The following is a 24,239-nucleotide window of genomic DNA, read 5'->3' on the forward strand; positions in this document are numbered from 1 at the left end:
TCATTAGATCAGACGAGTCTAGTCATTAGACGTTGTTATGTCTACGCGCGAGTGTCTACCTTGGTCCTCGATGCGTATCGTCTAAGAGAAAGAAAAATAGAGGAAATGGATCAAGTGCACGTGAAATCATCGAGGTCGACCTCGCGAAGCAATCCAACGAAAATGGGTTGCGAGAAGGCGAGCAGAAGACTCAGGACGATCCTGGTGAAGGCGTCCCGTCTAGGCGTCTCGACGACGGAGGTTGCCAGGCTGGCGAGCGCCAAGAAGCTCATTCCGCAGAGAGATCACGGATGGAAGCTGGCTGTGTTCCTCTTGCTGATGTTCGGCGGCGGAGTGATCGTCGCGCTGGCCTGCACAGCGAGGAAAGGCTGCTCGAAATTGGAGGAAATCGTAAGTAGGACTCCGAGTGAATCTGCTAATCGCGAAGGTGGTTTCCGGCTCGGATTCGGAGTGCTCTCTGGATTATTCGAAAACCGAATTTTTTCTCCCGCTGCGTTCTCGATTTTTCCATTGTTCTCAGAGTGATAAACTTGTCACACGTTTGATCGATGACATTCTTTCTGCTCTTTATTGTTCCGAGTGATTTTCATTACGCGAAATATTTTTTTCCAAATTAAAAGCTGCATAACAAGAGCGTACTCTTTATCGATATGCGATTTCGAAATTACACTCGACATCGGATGATTAATTGATACGTTCGTCGATTTGTTTGTTTGTCTCGAAATTAATTTAAACGTCTGTCGGTATGGGAAAAATTGACAGTTAAAAAACGGTAAAATAGAGGCGAGTGGAAATATTTATTTTACGTGACTTTGATTGTCAGTTAAAGCTGTTCTTACTGTTTCAATAATCTCTCCTCGAAACGGTGCTTGCGTAATTAATGCCACTCAAATATTTACCAGCTATGCTCTCGTATCTTATGCATAGACCCGATGAATATTTACCAACGGTCTTATAATATTTCGCGAATTATTTGACTCTCTTTCGTTTGACAAAAGCGGAGCGTGCGAACGATTTCAACTAATTATTTCCGCAAAGTGAAAAATCACCGACGCGCGTACATTTACTGTCCGTGTTTAATTCGCGTGTCAGTTCCTCGGTCCGCCGTTAGAACGTTCGCCCGATTAGATTAGCGTTGGCGTAAAAACAGGAAAGTTGCAAAGAATTCGGAAAAAGGCTGATCCTCCCTTTACCTTTAAATGGAACGGCAAATCCTTCTCGCCCTCTTTTCCTTTCCTATAATAGAGTACAGGTGTAATGGATTTCAAACGAGTACAAGACCAACGGGGGTAGGGTAATTGAAGGCCGTTTTAAATCCCTTTGTTACGAGGCAACGTTATACATACTGATGAGGCGAATTAGGCGCATACGGTTACACGGATGCTCGTAAACGAGGAAAAGTTGCGGGGGTGGCGCGCGGGCAACTGCGGGCGAAATTTGAAAGTATGGTCGCGGGGAAACGCGCAGTGCGTACAAAGAGATCTAGAATGGCCTCCGATGATCACCGTTCATAAATCCTCGTGCTCGACGGGAAAGCTCTTTCATCTGGGCACGGAACAGCGTAAAAGAACGCGCCTGCCGTTCCTTCGCGAACGCGAAAAAATCATCCCCGATGAAACGTTTGTCTCTAATTCGCGTTTCGCGTTCCGCCGTTAGCCAGCGAGGCTGAAACGATGAAACTACATCCCGGATTTCGACACTTCGATAGGAAAACAGGGAACCGGATCAAACTCCGTCGAAAGTTTCCCTCCTCCTAGCAAAATAACTCCTGTCTGACTACTGCGATCCGGTTCCACTGCCGCAACATCCCGACGCAACACGAACGCTAATTGAAACTCCGTCGTTCCAACCGAAAGGGATACGCGATTAAACGGGACGTTTCGCATGACGACTCATTGGTTTTTCGACCCCCCCGTACTCGCTTCTGACCGAAACTTTCCCAGCAGCACTCTGTGCGACCGCAGACGGCGAGGATAGCGCGTGTATGCGCGAGATATCGGCTGACCCGTTTGGTCAACAGAGGAAGGAAAATGATGAGAAAGTAAAGTAGCCAAATGCGGTGGTGAGAAGGAAGGAGAGAGAGAGAGAGAGAGTAGATGGGGACAGAGTGTAACGGGGCGAGAGAGCCGTGTTAACGATGTTTCGCGTAGAGAGGAGGGCAGGGCGCTGAAATTACAGATCAAGGGGTTTCTAAACAATTACGCTGTCGGCAGGAGGTCAGGCCGAACAGCGTGAGGTTAGAGGTTACGGCTCGCAGGAGCCGAGGCTTGCGGCCTGCGGCTGGTTACGGACGAGGGTCGAGGCTAACAGGAAGTGCTCTCTCACCGCCGGCCAATAGCCGTAGGAGGGAGAGGGACGGTGTAGATCGACTGGGAAGAGGAGCAGCGCGGCAACAGCAGCACCGTTACACACTCGTATCCTCTGATATTCCCTCGGGAGAGAACCCCTGCCGCCACCCATTGTCCCCTCAGGGTGAACCGAGAGATAGGTACGTCGAAGCAGGAGAATTTCCGAGCACGAGGATAAGAGTGGGAAGGTTTAAGCGAGGCCACCGTGGTCGAATGTGTGTTGCGGACCGAGGTTACCGCGGCTCGGGGAAAGGTTGTGCACAGTGTTACGCGCAAGCGGATCGATCGGTCACGATAACCGCAACTTGGAAAGTTCCCTCTCTTTGAATGGTCAGCGAGATTGGTAGCGATTTTCACTGACGTGGCAGGAAGTCGGCTTCGTGATCATCGCGAGGCCAACCGACTGATTGCTGGTCAGAAACATCTCCCACGGGCACCCTGAACGGGGTAACCTTCCCTCGACGCATTAGCGAATAGATGCCTCGAACGGGATGTTCTCTCCCTCTCTAGGTCTCTCTCTCTCTCTCTCTCTCACCCCGCGTTCACGTTCCTTATCTTTCATCCAGTAGACGATTAGTTACCATGTGCTCGCCGAGCTCGATTCGGCCCTACGACGTATTCCACTCGACCAGGGAACGGTGCCCGATGCAGGAAACACGGCCGAGTCTCTTTGATGTTGTCAAGCAGATCACTCTCTGGGCCATTGCTTATATAAAGCTTGTTAACGCTATCTCTCTGCACGGCTGATGGGCGTACATGTATATTCGGTTAGACGAGCCGAGATACGGGACACCAGGCAGAGATGGAGCGTAAAATGTAAAGTAGGACGATCCCGCGTCCGTCGTTGACCGCACCGGTGTCAAGGATCTAATCAGGGAAAATGACGAGTGACGAATAAGATGGTATTTAACGTTCCCTTTTTTTTTTAGGATCCAACGAGATAAAACCTCCAACGGCTATATACCTATAAATCTGTTCGAATCTGTTTCCGAAGTTATAGGAGGGAGAACTCGCGAGAAGGGGGAGAAAGAAAAATTGCCGGCGATGCATAATCGTGAGCGAAGGAAGCGAGAAAGGAATGGGAGAAAAATGAGAGGGCAACGAAACAATAGGCGGGGATGGAACCGGCAGTTCGCGTTTCTGCTGGCGATTCGAGGTTGAGAATTCACGTCTACGCCGTCAAATCCCATCACTGGGACGGCATAAATATCTCCGGCTGGTGAACCCGACCTACCTTTTCATTCCGTGGCTCGGCTACCCGAGTACAGATATCTTCTCTCAATGTCATGACTCGCTTGCGTCCCCGCAACCGTGTCACACGGCGTAGAGAGCGGACATTTATGATTCCGTTCGTTCCTCATCATGCGTGGAGAACGCAGCCGAGCTACCGTTCCGCGCTCTGCACCGTGCACGTGAATAACGCAGGGCCGCGTGAACGCACAGCCCCGACGTACAGGGTGTTCCCCGCGAATACCAGCCGCGTTGCTGTTCGATCGTGAACGATGCTCGGATATTCTAGCCTCCGAGTAAAATTCGGCCCGTTCGTTGTCCCGGGGGTCGAGGCTGCTGCCTCGCTGTACGCGTGTATATTTTTTTAATTGGAACTGGCTGCGCGAAAAATTTGTAACCGGACACCGGAACACATCATGGCTGAATCGCGATTAAACGATACAGGGGAACGTGGTGATATTCGAGATTTTTTTCGAGTATTAGATTGAAAGTTGGATAGGCTCGGCTCGATGGAGGGATTGGTTCGAATACGTCGGGGTTAGCGGTGTAATCGGCTGACTTTTATTGGGGTTGAGATTGAATAAAAATCGAGCCGATTTGTTTACGATGGCTTTGGTTCTTTGCTTTGCGAGGCTACAGCCACGGGACTGGCTCTTCTCGAAATCCAGACGCGAGGTCGTTAAACGCAATTTCCAGGTTCCAAGTTTGGGATAAGGGAAAAATACGGGGCACTCCTCTATCGTGATCGAGCAATCGAATTACTCGGTTTCTTACCTCTCTGCAATTTATGTTTGCGTTTCGTCGTCGAACGACACTTGGTCACGGAGGAAATTCTCCCCGAGGAGTGCTCGAATTAACCCTTTAACCGGACCGAGTGGATATACCCGAGGAAACAGGTTTTTCATACGATGGATCAAGTGGATATATCCATCACTGTCTGTGTTTGTTTGGAGAGACGTGATTGCCCCTTCGAGCGAGGTTTCTTTATTTTATTTCTTCGTCGACAGCTTGTACGCGACCGATGATGGCTCTTCCGACAACCGCGTACCCGTTCGACGCTTTCGTTCGCGTTCCCCTAAACGACGTTAATCAATTCTCACGAGATCGCATGGGACGTTCGAAGATTAATCGAAAGATTAACATCCTTCCAAAGCCGAAACTGTCTCTCATTCGCGTGTCCGTTCCATTCGCGATCGTATTATCCGCGATGCTTTCGCCCAGTCGGAAGTCAAAATAATATACCAGAGAAATAACGAGCACCCTCCAATAGACGTCACTCATAGACGCTCATCGAGCAACGAAACCCCGATCCCCTCGGCTAAGACCATAATGATCAATTAAACAAACCGGTCGGGCTCGCGTTGTCGCGCGCGACTCGTTAGAGAAGACAGGTGGCATCCGCGCTGTCGAGCGTAGCGCGCGAATCAACTAGAAATCATCCGATCCGCGGACAGATTCACACAGGCCAGCACAATTTCGAGGCTAACCCCCCGGGACAGCTGTGTGGGATGTCCGTCAGTCGTGTCAGGAATATGATCCTCGGCTGCTCGTCGCATCAGATTTGTCCCTGCACCTTGTAATTAATTAATGCATTAATTTACCCAACAGCCGCGGCATTCGATTTCATCGCTTGAGGTTAATCGGCGCGCGCGCGCGCGGGAAGAAACGATAACAGGGCTGACGGCGGCTCGCTAAAATATTCATATCGGCCGAGTTTCCGGTAACAGGGACGACCGCGACGAACGCTCGTGAAATATTAAAATTCTGATTTGACGTTAGCTTCTAACTCGACGAAATTAATATGAAATCGGAGAGGGCGCGCAAATGTTTGCCTCGTATTGTTGAACAAAGTGCGGCTCGCACCGCACAAAGGACGCGGCTGCGAGAAAGGAAGTCGCAATTGGCCGGCACACGTCCCTGGCGCCCCTGTGAGATTCGAATCAATAGTCGAACCAGTTACAAATTGCCGTTCAAACAAGACACGAACTTGCGTTTGTACATGGTCCGAATCGGTAATAGCATATACATATACATTTTATGTAAGCAATCAAACCGAGTCCCCTGCCCGTTTCGGTATAAACGATGCGCACGGTCCATACAGAATCGCTCTATGCTTTATCATCGTTGCTTTCACGCTGAAACATTAATTACACGATATAATTCCCTCTCGAAAAATAATCTCGAATTAATTCCATTTAACGTGTCCGATTGAAATTAGCCTGGCAGAGAGGACGAACAATGGCCGGCGAAAATAGACCCCCTCACTTATTGTTAAGAACAATTCCCGCGTTAAATAGCGCCGCATTAAAAGGGAAATCACTTTAGAATCACGGTTAGAGTCGACGAAACAAAATGTTAGGGGCGACTAATTGGTCCAGAAACGTCGGAGGGAAGCGCAGACGGAGAGGAGAGAGGCAACGAACGAAAATTGGAACGGTCGGGCAGCAAAGAGAGTCACGTTTGAATCTTGCAAAGGATCCGCGCGACCTTGTTTCATTTCCTGTCACGGTATCGAGGAGGTCGACACGGCGATAGCGCGTCGCGACGCTGCTCGACGGTAGAAAAACGAATGCAAATGGAGAAACGGTTTCGAACGAGCCACGTCGATCCGATTACCGTCGCGACCCGTCGACGGCTGTCACCGGCCATTAGTGGGAACTCGAATTTCAAATACCGTTTCCGTGATTACCGCGCCGGAAACGAGTCTGTAAAAGAGATGGGGCGCAGAAAAAGGGACGGAAGAGAAAACACGTGCGGCGTCCCTCCTGTGCTCGTGCTGTCGAACTGACATAAACGTGACAGAATTTTCGCAAAACCCACGACTAAACCGTTCAGCTTTCTACGCGTACGGGATCTTTGGGTACCGTCAACTGTAAACGAACGGAGTGATTTCGTATGTAATTTGAAACGAGATAATCGTCTCATTTAAATACAATGTGTGATTGACGAGTCCAATAAGAGAGGCTCCGCGTAGAACGTACAACCTTCTTCGGTCTCTTAGCTACAATATCGTCGTGCATTGGCTCGTGACAGCTGCAGATTATTCCGGGGACCCCCCTGATGGCAATCAGGGGTTCAGGCTTCCCAATGTCAATTTGTTCGAAGACCTAACGACGCCACAACGGCACGTGACTTTTACCGCGGCCTGGGATCGTCAAACGAAGGTAGGAAAGTTTGTCCGTTTTATCAAAGCCGCTTGGTAATAACTCGTTGCGCGAGAAGATATCAGAGGAGACCAATTTCGAAGTTCGACCACCGACGGCCACCGTGAACTCTCGTTTCGGGGTTGATGAAAGGTTTTCCAGGTCGAAGGGATCTGGTCGATGAAACTTCGCTCGGGACTTACGGTGGTTCGATCGATGGCTCTATCGTCGGCGATTGATCTGTCCTCGGTCTTCTGACCCCGGTTTCCCCGGGGGGTTAATAAAGGAGGAACTCGGATAATTTCAAATTCACGAAATCTTAATAAACCGAGAGTCCCGCGACATAGTAAAAATGAGAGAGGATCCGAGGACAGGGACCGCTGCTCTCCAGACATTCTTCCCTCGCGAACTCGATATTCGAATCCGACGTTACTCGAAGACTATCGTAACCGCGAAACGCAATCTCGATCTCGTCGACGAGAGCGAGAGAGAGAGCCCCCTTGCAACCCTAACGTCCATCCGTCACGCATCGACTCGGAATCAGGATCCACGCCGCGCGTCCACCCTAAATCGGGCGTAACGGTGAACGACGATCCTGTAGTCGACGGCGTTAGCAGCGTGGCAGTGTCCCGCGATAACGTCGAGCCACGGGTGACATAAAAGGTGGCGGGAAGCGGAGGAAAGGGGTGCGAGCACGGGGTGGCGGGAAGAAGGGGTCGTAAATAGAAAACGAGAGAGCGAGATACATCGGTGGGAAGAGAGAACAGTGAGGGCGCGGAGAGAGAGAGAGAGAGAGGGTGGCGGTGAAAGAGTGAGCGGTGGCTGGCAGGAGGGGTTCGGTTCGTCGGATGGGTCGAATGGGTGGCGGATGGGCGGTGGATGGGCGGTGGATGGGCGCTAGAGCGTAACCTGATATAGCTGCCAGCAAGCTGCCGTAGACCGGTATCGTATCCTCCACCCGTGCTCTCCTCTCTTCGCCGAGCCGCGTGTCCCACCTTCAGCTTCCGCCCTCCTACGCTCCTCCACCCTTGCTACGACTGCATACGCTTCCTAGAGATGCACGGTTACCCAGGAATATTCCCTACGTAAATGCAGCATCGATGTTTTCTCAGCGTCGAGGCCTCTCGACGACGGGTTCTCGTCTCCCGCCTCTTCCTTTCTTTCCATTCTCGTCCATTTCGTGTTCCACTTATTCTTCCCACTGTTCTTTCCTCGTCTACCCGGGCCGCGACGTTCGTTCCTTTGCCTATCCCGCGTCCCTCTCCGCTCCGTTCAAACGTTACACCGTGCCCGGGCGCGCCTTTTTATTCACTGATCCAGAATGCAGCAGCTGTTACGTAAAGCAGCCGGCCCGATAGGGCGACTGTTCGATATTCCATGAGACAATCGCGCGACTCTTTCGACCATAATCCGGGCGTAGGCGCGAGATAAACGCGAGATCGAGCGGGCTCCTCGTTGTTCGAGGCGGGGGAATTTCGAAATATTCGAAGCGAGATTGAATTTTTTTGATTGAGGGTTTACGCGCGCGCGCGCGCGGTTAATACCGCGCGATGGAGCTTGGAGAACGGACACGGGAATTGTATCGGGAAATTCTAATACCGAAGTGCTCGAGTATCGTGTTAAATTTCATTCGATTTGTTGGCGTTTCGTCGAAACAGTTCGATCGTAAAGTTTGGCGGTCGCCTCTGCCGGGGGTGTGTTCCCGGGTTGGAAGAATTTTCGTGGTTCTCGTCAAGAAATTACGCTGCCGCTGCTTTTAACGCGAGGAACAGGGAGAAAAAGAGCAGGCACCGAAGAACTTTTGCCGAGATTGAAATTGATTACACGACTACCGCCCTTCCCTCCGCGTAAGCTCGTGTTATTCGATGATATTACGCGGCAGAGTCGAGACGGAGGGTTGACGGGGTGTCGGCGGGGGCCGAGTAAATAGTAAAATAGCGAGATTGTACCCGGCCCATTACCGCAATTCACCGGCGCTAGTTATGAAATATTCTTACCGCCATTACTGTTTCTACGAACACTCGCCAGGGAGAAAGAGAAAGGGGGACAGGGGTTTTCGTTCCGCGTGAGCTATCAGCGCGTGCTCGTCGCGCGCGAGAGAGCTGATGAAAGCTGTTGTGCTCGCTCCTTTTGTTCCCGGTTGTTTCGCGAAATTCGCCGGAATTCATCGTCGACGCGCGGAAGACAAATGCCGCAAATAGAATTACCCCATTCGCGGTGAATTATTAAACGCGTATTCGCGGCGTATTCTTAATTAAAGCAACCGTGATTCGTCGCGCGGAACGACCGCGAGACTTGGAACATTGGCTGCGGCTCGAGAACGTGCCCCTTTGTGGACGAGGAAGCTATGAATCGCAATTACCGCGGGAGAAACTTTCGCGCTTCTTTCCGATGAATCGAAAATTCCCCATGTCCGTGTATCGCAGCTTTCGGCTCGCGTGTCCCCAATTATCGTCACTTACGCATCGTATCCGTATAGCAAGAACGAACGGTCGCGCAGCAGCAAAACTGAACAGCATTTTTCCTACCGTAAATATTTGACATCACTTCGATCGATTCCGGAGTGCATGCTTTTTTGATGAATATCATTTTTCATTAAACCCTTCCCTAGTGATTTTCGATAGAAATATTCGCGACTCCTGTCCAGATTTTGTACACGTTTACTCGCGATAGGAGGTATCTTCTATTATCAGGTAATTCTATATAACGCGATATAAATTCGAAGCAACGCACAGGGGGTCGTGTATCCCGTATCGGCAACAACGCGATAGCAAATCGTCGAAACGTTGTTTTAATAAAAAAAAGAAAAAAAAGTAGCGTTTCATTCTCGCTGTTTACTCATTGCATTTCATCTGGGATGGGAGAAGCGCGAGTTCAGCCGACCGCACGCAGAAACCGCTCGAACACGCCGTGGCTCCTCGTCGATCGGGGTGTAGCGCTATTAACCCCCGCGTAAAGTACGCCGGTTAATTAGCCCAGGCTCGTCGATACTCGTTATAAACCGTTCTTATCGATATCGTAGCTTTGTAACGATACCATTACCGAAGTTCAGCCGGTGGGGACGGTTTTGTCCTCCGTTTACGGTAACTTGAGAACTCCATTATCCTCGCGGGACGCTGCAGGCATTCCCGAAAACCCGGGCTACACCATTGACCGAGATCCTCGGAGGAAACTGGCCGGAGAATGCCGCGGCTAAATGGCCTTGAACTCGGACAGATACCGGAATCCGGACATTAGAATCTCTTTTTGCGCGTTCGCCATCCGCGGTCTCTCCCCCTCCTTCGTCCCTTGATCCCATAACCGAGCAATGCGCTCGACTAATGCTAAGGTTACGCAACCGGTAATTAGACGGTGTAGATATTCGTTAAGCGTAATGCTGCCTGTAACGTGTGTTCATTATGTTGCTGGAACACGGTCTTTAATGGGTTCTTGCGATTACGAGGATAGGGATTGTTTTAGAGAATAAAGGGGGTGGGAACCGAGGGGTAGGGGGCGGAAGGTGGACGGGAAGTCCTGTTTCATTAGAGGTTCCGGTGGATTATTAAAAGGAGCGTTATCGAGATTATTAGGGGAAGATTGTATGATATACTGGCCACCGTATAACGGTAATTGCGATAGTTCGAAGTTTCGTTTCTGTAGTTTTCAAATGGAAGTATAAACTTGAAATGGCCGCCGAGAAGTCCAAAGTGTAGTAAAACTTTGAACTACCGTAATTACGTAACTGTGTGGAATTGGGAGTACATTCGTGTAACATTGATTACTCGGAGTCGAATCTATTCGATAACCTATCGAAACATTTCAATATTCCATTTTTTCTTTTTTATTTTAGAAACACTGCCTCTGGTCCGCTACGATCGATTCGGGGATATATATATAATGTAACAACAATTTTGCTCGTGCATAAGTAATTTCAATTAGTACATTAAATAATGAATTTCCATCGGGGGAAATTTTTTTCCGAAGCAGCACGAAAAATAGTGCGCGATAGTCGATGGAGTTACACGGTTCTGTGGCAGGTTGAATAATAAAAATCGCACGCAAAATTAATTCCCCCGTCAGACGTTTCTGGCACAGCTTGGCGGCTCGTTAATCGCCTCGAGTTATGTTTTCGTCCCATTAAAATTACATCCCAGGCACGGGAATTTATAACACAACGAGTCTGCCGCTCTAACGCGCGCCCGGCTCGCGCCAATGCGTAAAATCTGTCATCTGCAATCATCGATCATTCGCTCCTTCGAAGAGACGAAAAACACGAAGAGGATCGCGGCTCGTGAATCAAGCGGTACGAAACTATCGAGAAATTTACAACGCGCGTGGAGATAATTTCTCGCGTCTCCGAAAAATACCTAATGAAAAAAAGAAAAAAAAAATTTCCACACGCATGAAAATTCATGAGACGCGGCGAAAAACTACATACGCGCTACATACGCGCTGCGCCAGAAACCGGAAGAACCAACAACTCGATGCGTCAGGGGATTTCGCTGGAAATGCTCATCGAAAGCTGTCAGTGTCCACGAGAGCTCCTCTAAGATCTTAATCGCCGACGATCCTTAATCCTTGGACGCCTCGAGGAACATCCTCCGCGCTCCTCCACGGCGAAACATTCGATTCCCTGCCGGTCTGTCGATATTCTCGTAAAAATACGCTTTCGTCGAACGTGGTGGCAGCTCGTCGGTGCTCAGCCGTCCATAGGCGATAAAACGGCGAGACGAGCGCGGCGGACAATTTCGTTTTCGCCTGACGAGAGTTCCAAACGAGCCCGGTAACAGCATCGGTGCCAGCACCAGCCAGCATCGAACCGATCTACGTAGGATCTGGCAGCAGCTGCAGCGGCGCCCGTGACTGCAGCTGCATCGAGGTCGACCGTATGGAGGAGAAAGAGGTGTAAAGAGAGAGAGAGAGAGAGAGAGAGAGAGAGAGAGAGAGAGGGCGGAGGGTGTGAGAAAGGGTGACAGAGAAATAGAGGGAGAGAAGAGCAATACAGGGCGCAGGGGAAGGGTTCTTGCATCCGGCGGTGTGCAAGTGCTGACGTGGAGCAGCGTGCACGTATTGCAAAATAGAGGCGGAGAACGGCTGATGCAGAGCAAAGGGTGCGCATCGATGGAAAAGAGGAAGCTGGGACGATGCGCCAGCCGTGCAGCCAGCCACGTGGACCAGGCGTTTTAAAGAGCCTGCTTTGAGATTCTTTTTGGCCCCCGCTCGGAGGCCGGAGTCCGAGGGATTGGCTAGTTGAAATTGTTCCGGGTTATGAGCCCGCGATATATTATACATTGAATCGCGTGGGTTTGCGACCTTGTTTTGGTATGGCGCCAAATGGCTGAATTTTTAATTCTATGAATACTGTATCCCCTATCGTGACCGGTGAATTTCGGATCCCCTCTATGGGAGAAAGATGGAACGCGCAACGGTTAAAAAAAAAAAGATTGCACATCTTTTTTAACTCCTTTTTTATGCCACCCGTAAAAGAGCGCGATGAGGTGTCAATATTGAATCACTTCGCCGCGCAGCCAGATTCATCGGCGGTAAACTTTCTTCTATCAACTTTTTGATGAATAATATCAGGGGACATTCTCCACTTGCGTTGACGTTTAATCAGCGGTTTATTTGCTTGTTACATGTATCCCGCGTACAAGTTGTTCTCCGCGCACAACACGGGGAGACAGGGCGCGCGGGGGTGGGCAGTCTCAGCAGCTGAGCGTTCCCAGAATGAAACTTTAAATTCTTGATGAAAGCGGCCGGAACGATGTAATAAGAAACTCTCTACGAGGAAAAGAAGCTCGTCCCCCATCCACCTATCCCCATCCCGGTTCGAGATGTTTCTTGCATAATTCGCGATTTCGTAGTTTTAATGGAGGACGATGGGGGATGGTGTTAATTAAGCCTGCAATCTGTTCCCCCGTCCTCGAGAGCTGCGCAGCTGACGCCACGACAACGCTCAACTTTCTGTTTGACATTAAATACATGGTATTCCGTGAAGGTAGCGAACCCACGACGACACGCGAAGATCCACTACCTCCGGTCGGAATGAATTTCAAGCGATGCTAGGATCCGCGCGACGACCACCAACTATCGGACGTCGCTTATGTGCGCGGCATATTTTCTGATTCGAGGCCAAGCCAAAATACTCGACTATTTTAATGTCCGTTACAAAGTAGCTCTCTATCTGTGAAAGTTTAGCCGGCGTCTAAACCAGGCGCTCGTGCCTGGCGAACAGCTCAACGGCAAACTGTAACAGTCAGGAGAAGCACCCTTCAAGAAACGAACCACGCTCCTCGACGGAGCGCCGAACGATCTCCACTTCATTAATTAAGGCAAGCGTTCCGATACGTAATAACATTCCGCCATTCGTTCGTTCTGCCTCGCCCCCGCCCGGCGTCCCGCTTGCTCCACGCTCCGTTTCACGTTGATTCGCGAGGAAAAGTGGCAATTCGAAAGTTGGTCGAGCTTAAACACGAACCACTGGTTTGAAAGCTGTTTCGCGGAACGACTGTTTCATGCTGCTCGACGGGACGCTTAAATTCAACGTGACGCGGGTGGAAAAAAAAAGTTTTAATATACGTCCGCCACCCTTACCCCCTCCGCGGCTTGCTGCGTCCAATTGGAAACGAATTTCACGCGCTCGGCTCCTCTCTTTCGGCCGTCGCTCCTCTCGAGTTTCCGCGTTTCGCGTCGAAGCGGAACGCCGCTTGTCGATCGACGGAATTGCCGGCCAAACTAGTTGGACGAACTGTAATTACGTGTACAGAGAACGGTGTCGCGGTTCGATTCGAGCCGGGCGCGTGGAACCGGGGCTCGTTTTCGATGCCACGCACAAAATCGGCCGGTCACGAATTTCGAGCCGCTCGCATCCCTGACACGCGTCGCTGATCCCGATGAATCGAGCACCGGTGCCGGCGTTATGGCCGCGATAATTAATTAACTCCCCTCGTCTCGTTGGACGAAAGTTCCGAAGCGATGAACGCGGATGCGGCACAATGGATCGATGGGAACTTTCGTCCGAAAGTTTGATTCGAGGCGTACGGAATGATTAGCCGCGTAAACAGCCGCCCGTGAATTCTGCTAGGACCGCGTGCCGATCGTATAATTGCTAGGGCGTTCGGTACTAACTGGGAAACGTAATTCCGTTCGTATTTACTATACGCGACTCGGATTTCTCGCAATAAGGCACCGGTTCGCTTGAAACTGGAGAAAAGTTTAATGAATTTCCGGGATCTCTCTTTTTTTTTTTGTTTGAATTGCGGAGTATTTTATTCTCCCTTCGTCCGCGGGGATAATAAAGGTACGTGGGGAAAAAAGTGGCACAAGAGAATATTGATAAGTTCATCTTTCATGACTGCCAATTACCGGCCGTGCTGAACGTAAAAGGTAAATTTCGACTGGTTTCCAATTCGTAGAATTGACGCCGATAAAAGATGATCCTCACCGCAAAGATAACGTTAAAAATAAAAATTGATCACGCGCGTATTTTCATTGCTGTCAGCCGCTGTATCTCAAATGGAGCTGAAGGAATTCAAAACAGCTCGCGGACTGCAGAATGATCGCTGATAAAAAAAATAATATCCACCGACAATAACCGACGGAAGCAACCCTCGCGAACTCTGTACACGCGCGCCTACACGCGCGTTTATCCCCTTATCGAGGACGTCCATAAAGCTCAGAAATCGCCGCGTCAGTGGTTCACGAGTGGTTGATAATACGACCAAGAACGACGAGGGTGGCGCGGACTAGTGGCGAGGAAGAAGACAGAAGCTATAGCAATAACGTAGACGAGACGGGTTCTATAGAGGGGACACGAAGGCGTTGGAGGAAATAAGGGAGCTAGAACGCGGTCAGAATGAAACGTCGAGTCTAAGGGGGGGAGGAGGGGTTACAGAAATCAGCTAGCGGAAATACTTTAGCGCCACGGGGCGAATCCCTTGATGACAATTCCAACGGGCGCGCAACCAATCCCCCAGCTTTGCCTTTCGCGGCGACAGGACTAGCGGTTCGTTTTGTTTCTCTGCTCGATTTTTTTTTCCTCTCTTTCCTTCCACACGTGGCACGGTGGCGTTCGCGTTCCACGCACGCCTCTGGCCGGAAGCGAAATTTCCGTATTACGCTCGGCGTGCCTCGTGCCTCGATATCGTCGTTCCACATTGGCGGCGCGCACCCCTCTGCTCGGTTGCTTTCCTTGCTTTGATCAGCGTTCCTCGGGAAAAGGACATCGTGTTGTGTTGGCCCTTTGTGCGGTCCCAGCCGTGGTATGGTAACGAGTTGCCTGAAAGGTTACGCTACTGGGCTTCTCTTTATCGGCGCACGACACACGAACGATTCCACCAGCGATGCAGCTAGAGTGGGGTAGTGGAACGGGGGTGGTAGACAAGAGGAACAGGAGAGTGGAGAGCCGACGAAGCCCGGAAGTCGGGACGTGAAATTAATATTAAAATATGCATGAAGCGCGGCCGCGTATTGGTGGCACGGAATTCATTAGCGCGTTCTTATCTCCGGGCTGGTTTTTCAGCTCGGGCACGAAAGCAATATTCCCGTTGTTACGAGGGCGCACGAGCAGACCGATATATAGGATAGCGCGCTTCGACTGACCGGCTCTCGGTGGTTCGATCGGCTTTGCTCGATCAAAAGACACGATGCAACCCTTTGCGCCGCGCGGTCCCTTTAGAGGTGTAGCATATAAATTGCTCCCATCGATTCTACGTCAGCGATTGTGCGACGTCGATGGAAGCGGCCCGTTCTAGTATTCTCTTCCACTACTTGGTAACGTAGTACGTGTGCGGCTAGATGTCCGCGTTTGCGTGCCCGGGTGTGTTCCGTGATACGGGAATTGCTGCACGCGTACTATTTTAGGGGGACCCTTGACTGTAAACGAGACAGACTGGTAATTGGCCGCTTTAAAAGAGGAGTGAAGTGTTCGAAGTATTTCGGGTTTAAATATTCGCCTGTCTAGTTTCCTTTTCCTCCACGCCTTCGTTTTAAATGGCTTTTTCGGGACTGCCCGCGGTCTATTAACGAACATTTTCGCAGCGGTGTCGCGTTACGACAGAACGAAAGAACAGTCGTGTAATTGAGATTATAAAATATTAAATAGTCGGAGTGCGTGGTATAATAAATTCTAAGCAGCGGGTACGGATGAAACTGACACTTGTGGAACCCCGGCACGTTTATTTAAAATTATCCTCCTTTCGGTTGAAACGCTACCCTTTACGTATGCATAAAGTGGGTATTCAGAGCTATCAAATTAGTCGGGACACTTTGTGGATTTATCCCGGGCGTATTTCCGCCATGGCATTAGCCGAAATTGCATACTAAAATGATTAATTTACTTTCTCATTCGCCTATCAAAATAAAACGGTTAAGTTCCGCGAAAACTCTCCCGCTTCGCATTAACCTTTCAATTGATCGATCAATATTTACATCGTGCTAATAATTCATTTAAACGTCAACGATACTCTTAATTAACCGAGTCTCGCGTGGGCGTTGGTATAGGAGCACGTACGAGGTCGAACTTTCATTAGAAAATACGTAAAAAAGTATCGAAAAGTTATTGCAAATTTATGTTCAAAATAGTTTCGAAAGATGTAGAAAATTTGAACCCGATGAAACGTGTGTTTCATCCCGATATCTCAACCCGTTCTCGAGATATCGCCACTCGAAGCGAAGGGTTAGAAAACGCGAGGGGCCGCCAATGGCCCATTGATAAACGCGTGAGCAGTCTGACCTACATTTCTTCCTGGAAATGCGTACGCGCTTCTAGTAGTAGTAAAAAGAACGCTGAATCAGCGTCTGTCACTGACCACCGCACTAGCACGAAGCTTGGGGTAGGTCAATGAAGAAGACGCGCGGGCGAGCGGTCGAGGTGCGCGACGAGGACGGGGGTGGTAAAGTCTTAAAAATCACCTTCCTCTCCGCGCGACGATATCTCGAGAACCGGAAGTCGGATCGGAACGATTCGAGGCGCATTTTAAAGGGTAAGGTCGCACGCTTCTAATCAGCTATTAATAATTGGCGAATCCTGTACAGTGTCGGAGATACGATCGTTTGAATTTCCGAAATTTTTTATACGCCTTGAGCAAGATTTTTTTGAAACAATTGCTAAGAAGACCTCTATATTTTTGATAATACTGTTTCTAGCGATGCTGTTAGTTAGTGCGAGACTGATGAGTATAGAATTTTAGGAATTTTTAGAACTTACGTGCCACGTAATTGAAGATGTCTCCCTCGGTTTCGCTTAAATTGGTTATATGAGACTCTTTGGTGCATTTAAGTGCACGGTGTATATATTTTGCAACTGTATTATTCAACAAACAGGTTGGTACTTTTGCGAAATACCGGGCCGCGTCTCGTAGGTCGGATTTACCCAGTTTCCTTTTTCGTAATTTACTTTCAAGCGACATTCCGCGAAATGTTTGCCTTCACTCGTTACTCATACAAGCAGACGCTCCCACGTGACTCCATGAAAATTTACGTAAATAAGCCATAGGGTATTTGTGTATGTGCGCGTGTGCGCGCGTGTGTGCATACACGTGTACGTGGTGAAAAGTTTTTTTACCAGTATTTTTTCAAGCAACAACCAAGGGATGAAATTTGTACAGATAACCAAGGAAATATGCGCATCTGCGGGTTTATTTATTGAACCTGCAAAATTTCGCATCGAAATCCACCGTCAAATATCATAAACGTTATGCTAAAACAGCTTTCGTCATTTTCCAGTGAAATTTTTGTTTAAATTCCACTCGTTCGCCTCGCAGCAGAGCAAGTCCAATCGGATAGAACGCCGTACACGAGAACACACCCCCTGGTGTTCTTCCCTATGAGAATACCATCGATTCGCGTTCATTTACTGTCACGCTCACACATTCGTTTGGTGGAAAATTTTCGTGAAAGATTCAGGCACGCGGCCAAGAGCACGGACGTTGTCGTTATCATCGTCGTTGGAGCATATGTCGGGTAGGGAAGTCGCGCGCATAGAATACCAATATTGGAATCGGTCGTTCTTCCAGACATCTTTCATCCAGAGTAAGCAATATATTTGCCGCATCGCGTTCCCCAATCAATCTGTTAAACGTACCAGGGAAATGAGCTTTCGTTCTCGTTTAGTGCCCGACAAATCGTTCCATCCATTCGATATTCCGCGGATCCGCGAAATTTCCTCGTCTGGCCGTCGTTCTTAAATGTCCGCTACGTCCGACGAAGAGTCGCGAAACATCGGGAAAAGAAAGGGATGTTTCCAGCGGGAGAAATAAGACGTGAGCAATATACTTTCCATTGTATACGGGAGAAACCGGACGGGAGTGCGCGGCGGGGTATTCGCGAGCTGTATCGAGCACGAAGTTTCGCGATATGAACGCGTAACGAAGTTACAAAACAGGCGGGAATAAAAATTGATTATCGAACTTGTTATTGGTTTCATCTGTTCGGAACACCTTCGCTGCTTGCCAGTACTTTTCTTCTCATTTTTTTCCATCTCGTCGCAAACAAAACGAGAAGTTCCACCACCCTGAGCGCCCTATATATCGTATCGATTCGGGAGCCGATGGAGTTACTTTGAAACTTGAAATTGCATATTATTGGATTCTATCGGCGTCGGGGATATTTCACACGGAACTACAGTGACCACGTCCAAATGTATCAATTTCAATTTTTACGCACGCCCAAGCTTTTTCCAGCGGCCCGTTTCCTTTTCCCCATCCCCAGTCCCGCGAACGTTCGAACGCCTTTATTTTATTCACGTGGTAGAGCCGCGTGTTTCGCCTGTTTACAGGCTGGAATTGTCGCGTGAATCGAAAGCCAGCGTAGGGACGGCCGCGTTACGCGGTCGCGAGGAACGGGATGCTTTTTAAGCGCGGATAAAAGGGACGCGAACGAGAATCGACTATGCGCCGACAATTTATTTCTAATTACCGTCCTGCATACGAAGCGACGTTTCCACGGCTGTAATTGTTCAATCGTTACTGCCTCGTGGCGAAAGAATTGTTGTTCGACACGCGACAGCTAAACCAGCGTCCGTTCGCGAGTCGGTCGCCCTACCCCCTCAGGAAAATCGTCGCCGACGTTGATGGATGGGAAATCAGCCCCCTTAAACAATCCGAAGAAAATTGTTCATTCCCCTAACTGCATGGAATAATTGTGGCGGTCAACGGAGCGTGATTAGTTTTTTAACGAACTTCCCTATAATTTCACCTGCACGACGCTCCCCGAGAGCGGCGCGGTTCAGAGAAACACGTCGCATAAAACGAACGATTCCATGCACACGTAAAGCGGCTATAAAACGGCCGGAGTTAGTAGACAACTTTCCTTCATTTCAAATTCAAACTCGATTGTAAAACGAAATAAAACCGCGGCAAACGGATCTACTAAAATATTGCATAAGTAAAACTCATTTCGAATTCCTTGAGGGGAGAAGAAATAATTTATTTTAATCTGCAGTTGCGCGATGGAAAGTACTTTTTTTTCAAATAATCGCCTGACCTTTCGAACGAGGTAACAGGAGATAGAAAATGATATGTATTTCGAGCGAATTCTGGTTAACAACTACCGGCAGTGTCGGTAGTTAACGAAGTCTCTCGAAACGAATCCACCGCGAAATCATGCGGCACTCGAGGGTGAAATGAAAAGGATGAAAGCCTTTCGGAGAGGTGAAACCAGCATGCTTAAGCGAAAGGAGGTTCATTTCTGGCGCAACGCGATATCAATTTGGGCAATTAAACGCTCCCCGTCTGTAGCGGCTAAACGCGTTATCTACACGATTATATCCGTTAGCAACCCCTTCGTCCTGAGCCATAACCCCGTGGAAGGGCACGAAACAGGACGAAACACTACCCTGGGAACACGCAGTCGCGACAGCCACCGCGGTATCTATCGGCCTGGCGAAACCTTGTTAGAGGTGAGCACAGTTGGCACTACAATCTCATATCCTGCTCGTCGTACTTGTTTGTCGCTGCGAGGACTGTTTCGGCCAAATGAAACCTCAGGCCTCCGTTCGCAAATATCGCCGCGACGCTGCCACGAAGAAAGGTCAAGTCAGATTTCAGAGAACGCCTTGGGAGCTGGTTCTGCGAGACGGTCATTTACGTTGATAAGAAAAGAGATAGTCGACGGGCAGTGTTCCCGTCTGTAATTTCATTTTTCTTCCGACTCCACGCGATAAGGAAAATAGTGGCGAATGTGCTACCACGAGGACATATTAAAGAGTTATTTAATCCACTGTGTACGAGCTTATGAAATCGTGCTTTCGGTGATCGATAATCAGCTTAATTAAAACGTTCCGGAAAAGATTAAACTAGCAATGAAATTCGCGAATTTATTCCACCCTGCTTTAAATAAATTAAAACGTTCAGTTATTTGTTGGCTGAAATGACAGTTGAATTTGAATTTATCACGGAGCGATGTAGCTTGGAAATCTACAGAAACTACGGGAAATGAGAAAGTTTGTTTATCCGTACTGGATATGGAATACCATAAATGTTGGAAAAATAATTAGCCGTGGAGCGCGTGCCATTATTCCGAAGTTAACTTCGCGGATAATCGTCGTGGCCGTTTGGCGAGCATTCCTGCGAAAGTGACTGCTTCTCGAGTTTCGCGCGAATCGCAGAAAAAAAAGACAGAAGGGAAGGGCGAAAAAAAAAAGACGGGATCTTCCTTCGTCGTATCTTGAAAACGCGCAACTACTAAGTAACCGGTCAAAGTTTAAGCCTCGGGTAACGAATGCGAACAAATTTTAACTAGACTCTTGCCATACGAGCCCGCGGAAGTTTCGTTCATCGACGAGGTAGATCAGACAGAAAACATATCTTAACTTAAAAGTTCGAAGAACTTGCCGCCACGTAACTTGAATATTCTCTGTAGTAGTTGTTTCTGCTTAAACTAAGCCGACGAGATTTATCCGTCTCGATACTAGGATTCGCGCGTAATTAACGACACCTGACAAAAAAAAAAAAAAAAACGATTCCACCGGTTTCACGATGATCCGTTCGCGTTCGCAAGAGTCCAGAGAATCCGTCCACGAGGACGCGACGATGTATCGTCTGAAATTGGCATCGCTATGACACCGCGCGACGAAGGAAGCTCGCTCAGTCACGGCAAATAGGTGAAAATTAGGAACAAAGGGGTCTCGATGGGGAGGAGAACGGGAAAGGGGTGCGTATAATCGCGCCGCCTGTCGTTCCTCTGTAATAACCGCACGCTATTAAGGGCGGTCGGTTCACAGGCGTGCCCGGGGATAAAGACGATAGGATCGAGGGGCTGAGAGCGTTGAGAAGGCGCGCACCGTCCGCCGCAATTAGTTTTACGTTGCTCTCTCCTTTCCCGTGCTCGAACCAAGGGGGAAGGGGTGAGACACGATGATCAGCAGCTATCGTGTGCCTCCTCTTTAGAAACTTCCCGTCGCTCCTTGCCTCGCCGCTGCGGGGAAATTCAAACACGCGTAACGAAGGTTAACGTCGTGTCTACACAGGAGACAGTTGTCCCTCGTCTTTTCCTCTTTTTCCCCTGCCCCGTCTACTTTCGTTATTCCCATCCGCCCCGGTTCCCTGCGCTCGTCCCGAGAATTCGTTTATAAAGAGAGGAGGAGGAGGCGGCCCCCGACCGAAGACAAGTCGCTGTACTTTCTCTCCTCGCCGCGGCGACTCGTTAAGAATTCATGAGTCGAATATGTTAGGCTGTCGGGGAGGGTCGGTTGAAATTTTTACGAACACACCCGCCCCGGGGATATCCCTTAAACGATTCGAAGGCTTTCGTCGAAGCTCCCGATACTCCCGTGGCTTCCACTCCCGCTTTCTTCGCCGGAATGGAATGGAATCGCGGGACAGCCACTGGGGCTCCTACCCTCCGTTTGATTAGCGGCCTCATAAAATATTTATCGACGGAAAAATCAGCGAGAAAGGAGACGCGGGGATGTTTCGCGATGCCGCCGCGCGGATGGTAAATATTTATGTCAATTACATATTCCAGGGGGTGAAAGAGGGGGTGGCAGCAGCGGGAGAGCGGCCCTTTCGACGTCCAAGTTCAAAGGGGTTTCTTTCATTCTCGCTCTTTGATCTTTCATGATGTTACACACCTCTATGAAAGGGGGTAGGAAGGGAGGGGATACGAATGGCGAAAAGTGAATCTTTCCGCTCTGTCGAGGAGGGATAGCTGAAAGCGCGTGGCCGCGAGAGGATGAAGGAGAAAATAAAACGGCACGGTTCGTATCGCAGGACCCGCGCGTCTGTTCGCAGTTTCGCGGCGCGATCCTGGCGCGCGGGGGAACGTCGCCGTGGCAATTATGACGGCGTTTATACTGGCTACGAGGTCTACGCGACGGCCACGGACAGTTAGAGGCACGATACCATCGTAGCGGCGTAGGTGGTTCCAATCATTTCCCAATTAGCAGCTGATTGCGTACAGTCCACGGTAGAACTTTGACCCACCGCAGATCGCTCTGCTATGGCTAATTCGGGAACACCAGAGACGTACTCGATATATCCCGAAGGGGGTAGACAGTGGACGTAGACGGGTGCAGCGGTATCGGGATAGGTAGAGGAGGAGGAGGAGGAGGAGGAAGAGGAGGAGGAGGCGGCGGCGGTGGCGGCGGCGGCGCCGTGGGAGTGGAACGGGGGATTGGCAGAGGGGTTTGGTATCCTGGCGTTAATATCTCACGACGCGAAACGAGCCGGCAGCAATATCGGGGATCGCGCAAATTGCGATCGGCAACAGAGATCTTCGTATCCCTGGACGCATGCGGCTATGGAGGATTTATAGGATGTCCGTTTTTCATTTGCACCGCGGCGCCGCTGTAAAATTAGTCGACGACCGGTCGTATCACGATCTCTGCGTGTCCCGCTCCTCACCGTCGTCTGATTCGACGTCGTACTTCCGTCGACGAGCATTTTCACCGGAGTATTTCCGTCGCGTTCCGCGACTGCTCGATAATCGTCGTGGGTACCGGGGAACGGTCGCGTCTCGGATGGAGAAGGATAGCCGAGTATGATAGAAATGTCTGCGGTCGGATGAGATTGTTCTGGGAATTCTGGTAGTTAAGTGGCGGACGCAAGGAGAATGAGAAAGTATCCGGTCAGACGTAGACCGCCTCGCTTCTGCTCGAGCGTGCGATAGAGAGCTGGGGCTTGTCAATAGCGAACGATATCGAGGATCGTAGAACCGTGTTACAGCCTCTAAATTTCATTTAGTCTTACTATCGATCGATTAACGTAACAATTTGTCCCGGTACGATCGTTTCTCACTTTTCCCCTCATTGCTCGCGGAACCGCGCTCTCCGCCGTTTCACCATTTTCTAAAGCACATCGTGATAACTGTCCGCCGATGGATTTCCCACTCGGCGCATCGAAAAGACGGCAGGATCGGTGGCCCCGGAGGGACGTGCGCGATATTTCGACGACGATCCTCGTTCTTCTTCTCGTTAACGAACATTGTCGCACGAAATTAGAGGCCGATTTCTCTTTGTTCAATCCCCATGTGGTGCCCGCCCCTTTAATTCTCGGACAATGCTCGGAAAGCTGACTCGGGGCGGAGGAAAAAACGAGCAGAACGAACGAGTGAACCAAAAAAAAAAAAGACACACAAAACGACGAGCAGAAAAAAAATACGATAAAAAAGACAGGGAGAGAAAGAGAGATAGAGATAGAGAGAGAGAGAGAGAGAGAGAAAGTGAAACAAAGAGACAGGGAGGCCAGTGTCGAGGCTAAAATCGCGTGTTTCACGCACTAGGCGTTTTAACCGTTTTAACGAGAGCCGAGAGAGCAGCAGGCATCGTTCATCATTGCGTGTCATTGTGTGTTGCAGAACCTGGCGACCTAGCCGTCGCGACCCATTGTTCCCCGCTGGCCAACAACGAGCGAGGCAACGGCAACGGCATCAGCGACAGCACGAATGCCAATGGCACCGCCTATAGCAAAAGCTATTCGCCCGTGCACCGCATCCAGCGCGTGTCTACGTCCGACCGGAGGTATTTGGCTGCGCAACGATCCTACGGAGGATTACTCGGATGCCGTGGAAGCGTCTTCGCGGCCGCGGAATGTGTCGATCAGAAAATCGGGGATTCTGTGCTGCGAGCCGCCGCCGCCGCCGCCGCCGCCGCCAACGACGCCGTCTCTCCTATCCGTGTCGTCGTAGAACGCCACGCTGAAATCGGGGAGGATCTTCGACGCGAACGCCGACACCGTCAGTCGGAACTGAACCACTGCTGAACGAAGGAAGTCACGTTTCCAGTGGTATAAACCGAACCACCGTCTGCGACTCGTCTCCCGGGTCGCTTCTCGAGTCGAGAAGAACTACTCTGATCCTTCGGATACACGGTAGACTCCCTCTTCCTCCATCCCATCTCGATCGAGTTACGTATTCGTCTGGAAAACCTGCACAGACCAACCAGCGATTAACATCGTTCGTGATTCGCGATGCGTACCCGTGAATGAAACGTTCGTTCGATCTTTAAACAGCGTTTGACACGGTAACCGATTTCTCGTGAACAGATTGAGAGGGAGTCTACGACGTCCAGAGAAGCATTCCTTCGCCAACGGTCCCGGAGAAG

The 24,239-nt window shown here is 49.9% G+C and overlaps 1 protein-coding gene across 1 annotated transcript; it reads left to right on the forward strand.

The window, feature by feature from the left end:
* LOC143423180 (uncharacterized) lies at nucleotides 1-23,930 on the forward strand. The gene is made up of 2 exons (XM_076894306.1): nucleotides 1-390; nucleotides 23,495-23,930. The coding sequence occupies exons 1-2, from the start codon at nucleotides 106-108 to the stop codon at nucleotides 23,507-23,509; spliced, it is 300 nt and encodes a 99-aa protein (XP_076750421.1). The 5' UTR covers nucleotides 1-105; the 3' UTR covers nucleotides 23,510-23,930.
* Nucleotides 23,931-24,239: the final 309 nt, after the last annotated feature.

The sequence above is a fragment of the Xylocopa sonorina genome, chromosome 1, assembly GCF_050948175.1.
Source record: "Xylocopa sonorina isolate GNS202 chromosome 1, iyXylSono1_principal, whole genome shotgun sequence".
NCBI classification, from domain to species: domain Eukaryota; kingdom Metazoa; phylum Arthropoda; class Insecta; order Hymenoptera; family Apidae; genus Xylocopa; species Xylocopa sonorina.